Source organism: Chaetura pelagica, unplaced genomic scaffold (assembly GCF_000747805.2).
Source record: "Chaetura pelagica isolate M959 unplaced genomic scaffold, ChaPel_1.0 scaffold690, whole genome shotgun sequence".
In the NCBI taxonomy this organism is placed as follows: Eukaryota; Metazoa; Chordata; class Aves; order Apodiformes; family Apodidae; genus Chaetura; species Chaetura pelagica.
The window spans coordinates 424,609-432,986 of NW_009951806.1; the positions used below are offsets into that span (position 1 = coordinate 424,609).

Below are 8,378 nucleotides of genomic sequence, written 5' to 3' on the forward strand. Positions count from 1 at the left end.
GGGGGCACATCTCACCCACCCCTTCCTTTCCTCCCACCTCTGTCCTTGCAGCCACCAACGGACCTTCGTGCTGGAGGTGATGGGCCGCCACTGCGGGTAAGCAGTGTGGGGAAGCCACGTTTTGGAGCTGGGTTGGTGCTGGTGCTGCCACCCTGGTGTGTGTCCCCCCCCAGGTACCTGGCGCTGGTGTCCGGCCTGGCCTCAGGTGCTGACTGGCTCTTCATCCCCGAGTCCCCTCCGGAGGATGGCTGGGAAGACATGATGTGCGAGAGGCTGGGGGAGGTGAGCAGGGGGGGTGTTCCTATGCTCCTCTCCCCCTTTTTTCCTTCCCCGGGAAGCCCCCGCAGGGACCCGGGCTGACCCCCCCGCGGCCGCTGCCCCTGGGAAGCTTCGGGAGCTGCCCCATTGTCCCTGGGAAGCAAATCAGCCGAGCGCAAATCCGGCCCTGGCTGCGGCCGCGCGGAGCCTCAGCCACCCCCCGGGGACGGGGCTGGGTTTTTTGGGGGAAGGACCAGCCCGGGCTGGGGCTGCTGGTGGGTTTCAGCAGAGCCACAGCAGCCGTTTCCCCGGCACCAGACGCGCAGCAGAGGGTCGCGGCTCAACATCATCATCATCGCCGAGGGCGCCATCGACCGCAGCGGCAAACCCATCACCTCCAACTATGTCAAGGAGGTAAGAGCTCCCTCCAGCCTTTGCTGGGGCACCTCTGGTTCCTCAGAGGGTCCCCCAGTGTGACACCCTTCTGTGACACCCTTCCTGTCCCCCCCCAGCTGGTGGTGAAACGCTTGGGCTTCGACACACGGGTCACCGTCCTCGGCCACGTGCAGCGCGGAGGGACCCCCTCAGCTTTTGACCGTGTGCTGGTAGGTCTTGGTTTGGGGGGGGGTCACTGGTCACCCCGTGGAAAGGAGAAGGCAGCTGGGACACCTTCCCTCTGCCTGTGGTAAATTTCAGGGGTTTTAAAATCGAGCCAGCAGCTCTCTGGCTGTAGATTGGTTGGTTTCCGTCCCGGTGGGGAGCATCCCCTTCCCATCCATGGGATCACCCAGCCCGGCGGGCACGTGTGTCCCCCATCCCACAGGGGTGGGTGCCCCTTTGCAGAGCAGCAAGATGGGGATGGAGGCGGTGATGGCCCTGTTGGAGGCCACACCAGACACCCCTGCCTGCGTGGTGAGCCTCTCGGGGAACCAGTCGGTGCGGCTGGCCCCCCTGGGAAAAAAAAGGGGAACCAGTCGGTGCGGCTGCCCCTCATGGAGTGCGTCCAGGTGGTGAGTACTGGGGAGGGGCTGGCACACCAGCCTGCTGGGTTGGGGGGGTCCCACTGCCCTCCCCACAAACCTGGGTGTCACAGTGCTGTGTCTCTCCCTGCCCCAGACAAAGGACGTGCAGAAGGCCATGGATGAGAAGAGGTTTGAGGAGGCCATCCAGCTCCGCGGGAGGTGAGGAGCAGGGAGTGGGGTGGGGGAGACATCCCTCTGGGGCTGGCAAAAGGATGTGCTGGGATGGAAGAAAAGAGTGGCTCCTGCAGCTGGGAAGGCTCCACATTCTGGGGGTCCAAGCACACCCCCACACCATGCCACCTCCTCCTTGCAGGAGCTTCGAGAACAACTGGAACATCTACAAGCTGCTGGCCCACCAGAAACCGGCGCAGGAGAAGGTGAGGAGGGATGGGGGGGAGCAGCAGGGGAACAACCATCCCCCGCTTCGGGGACACGCACGGATGTGCTGCCCCCCTCCTTGGCCCCGCAGAGCCCCTTCAGCCTGGCCATCCTGAACGTGGGGGCCCCTGCTGCTGGCATGAACGCGGCCGTCAGGTCGGCCGTGCGCATCGGCATCTGCCAGGGACACACCGTCTACGTGGTGAGCGACGGCTTCGAGGGCTTGTCCAAGGGGCAGGTAAGGGGTTACAGCGAGCCTGGGTGCTGCAGGGGATAGGTTTGGGCTGGGAGGGAGACATGGGGTGCTCCTCCCCAGCCTGAAACCGAGTTCTTGCTGCTTGCAGATCCGTGAGGTGGGCTGGCACGACGTGGCGGGCTGGCTGGGACGTGGCGGGTCCATGCTGGGGACCAAGAGGTAAGGATGGCCCTCCCCCCAAGGTTGAAGGGATGGAGCCAAGGGGATGCCACTGTCCCCAGGGATTGTGGGGACCACCTGTCCTCACCTCAGGGTCTTTTCTCTTCCCCACCCTAGGACACTGCCCAAAACCTGCATGGAAAAGATCGTGGAGAACGTGCGGAAGTTCAACATTCAGGCGCTGCTGGTCATCGGGGGCTTCGAGGTGCGGGGGAACCCTCAGCCCTGCCTCTTGGTGGGGGCCACGGAGGGGCTGTCAGCACCCCAGGCACCCTGAGCCATCCCTTTTGGGATGTGGATCCGGGGTCAGGGTTGGCATCTCCCCAGCCCTGGGCTGCTTGCAGGCGTACGAGGGGGTGCTGCAGCTGGTGGAGGCCCGCGGGCAGTATGAGGCGCTCCGCCAAGAGGTAAGGATGGCCCCCCCCCCAAGGTTGAAGGGATGGAGCCAAGGGGATGCCACTGTCCCCAGGGATTGTGGGGACCACCTGTCCTCACCTCAGGGTCTTTTCTCTTCCCCACCCTAGGACACTGCCCAAAACCTGCATGGAAAAGATCGTGGAGAACGTGCGGAAGTTCAACATTCAGGCGCTGCTGGTCATCGGGGGCTTCGAGGTGCGGGGGAACCCTCAGCCCTGCCTCTTGGTGGGGGCCACGGAGGGGCTGTCAGCACCCCAGGCACCCTGGGCCATCCCTTTTGGGATGTGGATCCGGGGTCAGGGTTGGCATCTCCCCAGCCCTGGGCTGCTTGCAGGCGTACGAGGGGGTGCTGCAGCTGGTGGAGGCCCGCGGGCAGTACGAGGAGCTCTGCATCATCATGTGTGTCATCCCTGCCACCATCAGCAACAACGTGCCCGGGACTGACTTCAGCCTGGGCTCAGACACAGCCGTCAACGCAGCCATGGAGGTGAGGGACAGGGCAGGGGGTATCTGATAGGGGCTGTCCCCACGCTCCACCACAGGTCCCATCGTCATCATCATCATCATCATCGCTGTTTGGGAATGAACCAGCACCCCAGGCAGCAAAGCTGGGTTTTCCTGGTGTGACTTTCCCCTTCTCCTGTGGGACTTCTTCCCCTTCTCTTGGTGTGACTTTCCCCCTTCTACTGGTGTGACTTTCCCCCTTCTACTGGTGTGACTTTCCCCCTTCTCCTGGTGTGACTGTCCCCTTCTCCTGGCACAGAGCTGTGACCGCATCAAGCAGTCGGCCTCGGGCACCAAGCGCCGGGTCTTCATCGTGGAGACCATGGGGGGCTACTGTGGGTACTTGTCAACCGTCACCGGCATCGCGGTGGGCGCCGACGCCGCCTACGTCTATGAAGATCCCTTCACCATCCATGACCTGAAGGTGAGCAAGCACGGTTTGGGTAAAATAAGAAGGGGAAACTGGGAAAAGAGGGTTTGAAGGACCCGACAAGAGGAGCAGAGGGACCTGGGAGTGGCTGCTGGCATCCTGGTGCTCATCTTGCAGGCCAACGTGGAGCATTTGACGGATAAAATGAAGACGGATATCCAGAGAGGGCTGGTCCTGCGGTGAGCTGGGGGTCCCTTGGGAGGCTTCCTGACAAACCCAGCCTGGTGGCAGGGAGAGAGGCTGGAGCTGAGCCCTTCCTGCAGTTTGGAGAGGGGTTGCCACATGGAGTGGGGCTTTGGGAGCACGGCGTCCTGCTTGGCTTTGGGGAGACAGTCCTGAGCTGGATGCTTCCGCTGCCATCCCCACCCTGGTCCTTGAGCTCTGCTGGGGAGATGGGCTGGGTTCCTCTGGGCCTCGGGGAGAACAAAACAGCCAAAAATAAAAAAAAGAAGGTTTTGAGGGGAGCATGGAGGGAGCCCTGGCGAGATGTCCCATGAAGGAACAGCCCCTGATCCCTTCCCTCTGCTCCCCCCAGCAACGAGAAGTGCCACGAGCACTACACCACCGAGTTCCTCTACAATCTCTACTCCTCCGAGGGCAAAGGCATCTTCGACTGCAGGATCAACGTCCTGGGCCACCTCCAGCAGGTACGGGGGGCCAGGGACAGGTGGGGCAGCCCTGTCCCCAGGAGCTGGCCGGGTTTGACATCACCCTTTCCTTTGTCCCCAAGGGGGGAGCCCCCACCCCCTTTGACCGCAACTACGGGACGAAGCTGGGGGTGAAGGCAGTGCTGTGGATGTCGGAGAAGCTGCAGGTCGCCTATCGCAAGGGTGAGCTGAGCCCTGGGGGTCCCCCGGGGGGCTGGGGGGAGGCTGGTGGCACTGGGGAGCACCCGCTGCCCCGGGCTTGGCTGTTCAAGCCCCGTGTGAGGTGGCCACAGTCAGCGGTGTCCCCCTCCCAGGGCGAGTCTTTGCCAACTCGGGGGACTCTGCCTGCGTGATCGGTCTCAGGAAGAAGGTGGTGGCCTTCAGCCCCGTGACAGAGCTCAAGAAAGTCACCGACTTTGAGTAAGTCCCCGTGCCCCGGCAGTTTGCCAGACCCCAGAGGGACCTTCCTTGTCCCTGAGGCTGCTCTAGAGCTGAGTGCGTGTCCCCCTTTCACCCGGCTGCACAGGCACAGGCTGCCCCAGGAGCAGTGGTGGCTGACCCTGCGGCTGATGCTGAAGATGCTGGCCAACTACCAGATCAGCCTGACCGAGTACATCTCTGGGAAGATGGAGCACGTCACGCGCCGCACCCTCAGCATCGAGAAGGGCTTCTAGTCCCACCAGCCCCAGCCATAGCTCCCCCTCCGTGTCCTCTCCATCCCCACGTGCTGCTTGGGGAGCACCGGGTCCCCCCCCCCAACAATGTTCTCAGTAGCCTCGTAGCTTCACCACTGACCCCATAAAGCAGGCAGAGCCTGGCCCAGGCTCCCAAAACAGCACAACCCTGCCCAGAATTGCTGCTCCAGGCTCTGGTCCCTGTGCAGACGTAGAGAAGAGGTACTTTTGGAGCCCAGCTGTACAGCCCAGACCCTTCATCATCCCTTCATAGTTTCTTCCTATTATTTAAGGGTGGGGTACCTGGATCCCTTATCTAGCAGCTTGACCATCTGCTTCTAGTCGCCTGCCCTGCGTGCGGGAAGGGGAGCTGAGGAGGATGAGGAGCCATCTCCAGGCGGGTAGGGCTTGGTCCTGGGGGATTTTTGGCTGCCCCAGGAGCCCTGGGAAAGCTCCATCCTCTCGTGGTGTTTGCCCGGTGGGGTGTCAGGAGGGTTGAGTGCAGAGCCAGCCCCTTGTCCCCAGCCACCTTGCATGACGCTCGGCTGTCACCGTGTCACCCCCAGGGTGCTGCTGGTGGGGCTGTGCCCATCATCACCACCACCCTTGTTCTGTGACCCCCCCTCCCGCCCCCAGATCTTGTCCTCCTCTAGAGATAAAACCTGCTGGAGCCAAACCTGCCTCCCAGGAGAGTGGTCATTGCATGGGGAGTCCCCGCTGGGAGGGAGGTGGGGCAGAGCTGGGGCGAAGATGGGGCTGAGCAAAGCCAGGCGCTTTGCCAGGGCCAGATTAACGCCAGGCCAAGATGTTTCCCTGCTTCATGTGTCCTCAAAGCCTGGGAGAGTGGGACCATGGGCTGCTCCTCTCTGGCCAGGCCCCGGCGGGTGCAAGGTCGGCATCCCTCTGCGCCCTGACTTCAGGATCCCAGGGAAAATTGCTTCTCCCTGATTGTGGTTCCCACCTTGGCAGGAAGCACAGCAGAGATTGATGGGGGTGACGTGTTTGCTCCCCAGTGCAGTTTCTCAGGGCTGCACTTGGCCCGTGCCAGATGGCTCTGAGGAGCCCCCTGTTCCCAGGCCACTTTCCTCCTGGGGCTTTCGGCTGACGGCTCCAGCCTCTGGGACAGGGCCAGCACCAGGACACATCACAGCCTTTTGGGTCAGACACAGTCGTTTTTTTCCTCCCCCTGCAGTTGTCCCCAAGTGTTAAGTCCCCATTGATTTCAGTGCTTTTCCCCTAGCTGGCCACACTACTTGTTCTAGGCTCTGGAGGAAGATGATGATTAATCCGACTTCCCTGCCAGGGCAGAGAAAGAGCAGACCTTGCTGATGGAGACAGCTTTGCTGCTCTTCCCAGGCCAGGATCTACTCTGGGGACTCCAGGCAGAGACCTGGAAATGGGCTTTTCCACTGTCCCATGTGCTGCTTTTTGAGGAGCCCCAACTGGCTCCCTCTCAGCCATAGCTGTCCCACCCACCTGCCTGGCTGCCAAGCCCCGAGAGGATGAAGGTGAGTTGTGCTGGCTCCACACATCCAGGCAGGCAGCTGCTGGCCATTCCCACCAGCAGGAAAAGCTGCTTTATACCCCTGCTGAGGCAGGCCAGGGTGAAAACCAGTCATGCTGAAAAAGCCCCGTGGTTGTGCCATGGCTGAGTTGGAGCTTTGTGCCTGGGTGCAGCTGGCAGGCTCTGGGTGTTCAGCTCCTCTCCAGCAGGTGTTTTTTCCAGCCTGGCACTCCTGGCAGCAGGCAGGGCACTGGGGAGGACACTTGGGGGGTGTTGGAGGGACTAGCAGGGTACCAGAGCAGCTGGCAGGGTCCTGCAGCCCCCACAGCAGCCCTGTTCAGGGGAAGGGGATGTGCTGGGGGGCAGGGGTCACTGCAGCTCTAACACCTCATGTCCACACACCCCCCTCCCCCCAAAAAACCCCAAAAACCTGGAGTGCAGAATTACTGGGGCTTGATGGGACAGATACAGCCTCCAGATCCCATGGAGGGGGGCAACCACCCCATGCGCCATCAGGATGAGCAGGAGGGGACGTGGTGCACCCAGGCTCCCCAGCACAGCCCTGGCTTCCTCCTGTTCCCAAAAGAAGAGTAGAGCAGAACTCCAGGAGCCTGGCACAGCAAGGCCAGGCTGCAGGAACCCAGGTGGGGGGGAAGCAGGGAAGGGATAGATCAGCCTTCCCCCCGGGGCCACCCTGCAAGCAGCAGTCGGAAGCCTCCAGGGCAGCTTGCCCAGCAGCTGGAGCACCAGCACCAGCCAAGGAGGATGAGCAGGGGCACGTAGGCAGCTCTTCTTGGGAACGGCCCGGGATTAGCAGCCCAACTTCTCCAGCACAGAGGGAATGGGGCCAGAACAGCCTCGGGCCACGGCGGTTGCTCCATTCGCCACCCTCACCGCGAACCAACCCTGGTGACAAAATGCTGCTGCTTGATGATCCCAGCAAAGCTGGAAGGTGCCTGGAGCACCCAGACAGCAGCTCCTCTGCTCCCCGACAAGGAGAGGAGTGATTTCAGCCAGCCAGGAGGGTGCTGAGACAGGCTGGGAGAGGACGTGCCCTCAGCACAAGGGCAAGATGCAAGTGGTGTGACGGGTAACTCTCTGGGGCCCTGCCTGTCAGGGGAGGTCTGGGATGTGATAAATCACACTGGCCATTTAAAATGCAGCTGGGTTTAATCCAGAAGGCAAGAAGTAGGTCATCAGAGGAGCTAAAAGCCAGCAGCAATTTTCACACAAGTGAGAGGGTCAAACTGTGCCCCCTCCCACCAAGGTCAACGTGAGGGCTGTCGCCACTCCCAAGGCACATTCCTTCCCAGCAGCACGACCCAGCACACAGGAGCTGGGACACCTCTACCATCAGGGAGAGGGGGGACATGGAAAGGCCACACTGCCCTGCACAGCACCAGGGTCCACAGCCAAGCAGCATCAGGGGCTTGTGTCCTACAAATTAAAGGCTACCATCCTGCCTGGGCAGGCTCTGCACCCCTGCACAAGCTTTGCTCACCATCCCTTGGGCTTCCTGCACTCACCCTGAAGTGGTGGCTGCAGGAAGGCTCCCAAATGGCTCAGTCCTTCCCAGAGGCAGCCCCACAGCAGCTCTGTCCAGGATCTCCCAGCAGCAGAGCCATTCCCTGGGGCCAGCAGAGCAGGAAGGCTCTGGGGCCCACAGCCCTGCTCCTGCCCTGACAATGCAAGCCCTCAACCAGATCTAATGGAGCAATGCCCCGAGTCAGTTGTTCTCACTGTTTGCAGAACCCCAGCCACAGCTCAGACATCCTTAGAGGGACAACTGGCTTTATTTGGTATGTCACAACATTTTAGTGTGTATTTAACAGCTCTGTAAAATCTTAGTAAAGGCAGCTTTTTCAGTTAAACACCCCTCTGATGCCTGTGGAAACCTGACAGGCAATGCTTGGCTTTTTTTTGTACTCCCAGCTGCAAAATGCACAGGGGCTTTTTGATGTTAAGTTTCCTTAAGCTGCTCTAATGCCTGCAGGGGCATGTGGGGGTTAAGGGCACAGCTGAGCATTCAGGATCTGGGAGAGAGTAATTCTTGTTTCACCCAGGCTGCACCCAGCCTTTCTTTGGGCTGCCTGGTCGCCAAGTCAGATGTTGCAGGAGCTAAGGAGGAC

The 8,378-nt window shown here is 61.3% G+C and overlaps 1 protein-coding gene across 1 annotated transcript in view; it reads left to right on the forward strand.

The window, feature by feature from the left end:
* The window catches only part of PFKL (phosphofructokinase, liver), a gene marked incomplete at its 5' end in the record, with an annotated part of 4,941 nt that extends 196 nt beyond the window's left edge, over positions 1-4,745 (forward strand). The window contains 18 exons of the mRNA XM_010007888.1: positions 48-96; positions 174-282; positions 577-672; positions 771-863; positions 1,102-1,194; positions 1,233-1,268; positions 1,375-1,439; positions 1,594-1,657; positions 1,750-1,896; positions 2,003-2,073; positions 2,191-2,278; positions 2,825-2,977; positions 3,254-3,418; positions 3,542-3,603; positions 3,960-4,071; positions 4,155-4,254; positions 4,386-4,491; positions 4,598-4,745. Of these exons, the coding sequence (XP_010006190.1) occupies positions 48-96; positions 174-282; positions 577-672; positions 771-863; positions 1,102-1,194; positions 1,233-1,268; positions 1,375-1,439; positions 1,594-1,657; positions 1,750-1,896; positions 2,003-2,073; positions 2,191-2,278; positions 2,825-2,977; positions 3,254-3,418; positions 3,542-3,603; positions 3,960-4,071; positions 4,155-4,254; positions 4,386-4,491; positions 4,598-4,745 (1,757 nt within the window). The remainder of the gene's footprint in view (positions 1-47; positions 97-173; positions 283-576; positions 673-770; positions 864-1,101; positions 1,195-1,232; positions 1,269-1,374; positions 1,440-1,593; positions 1,658-1,749; positions 1,897-2,002; positions 2,074-2,190; positions 2,279-2,824; positions 2,978-3,253; positions 3,419-3,541; positions 3,604-3,959; positions 4,072-4,154; positions 4,255-4,385; positions 4,492-4,597) is intronic.
* Between the last annotated feature and the right edge of the window lie 3,633 nt (positions 4,746-8,378).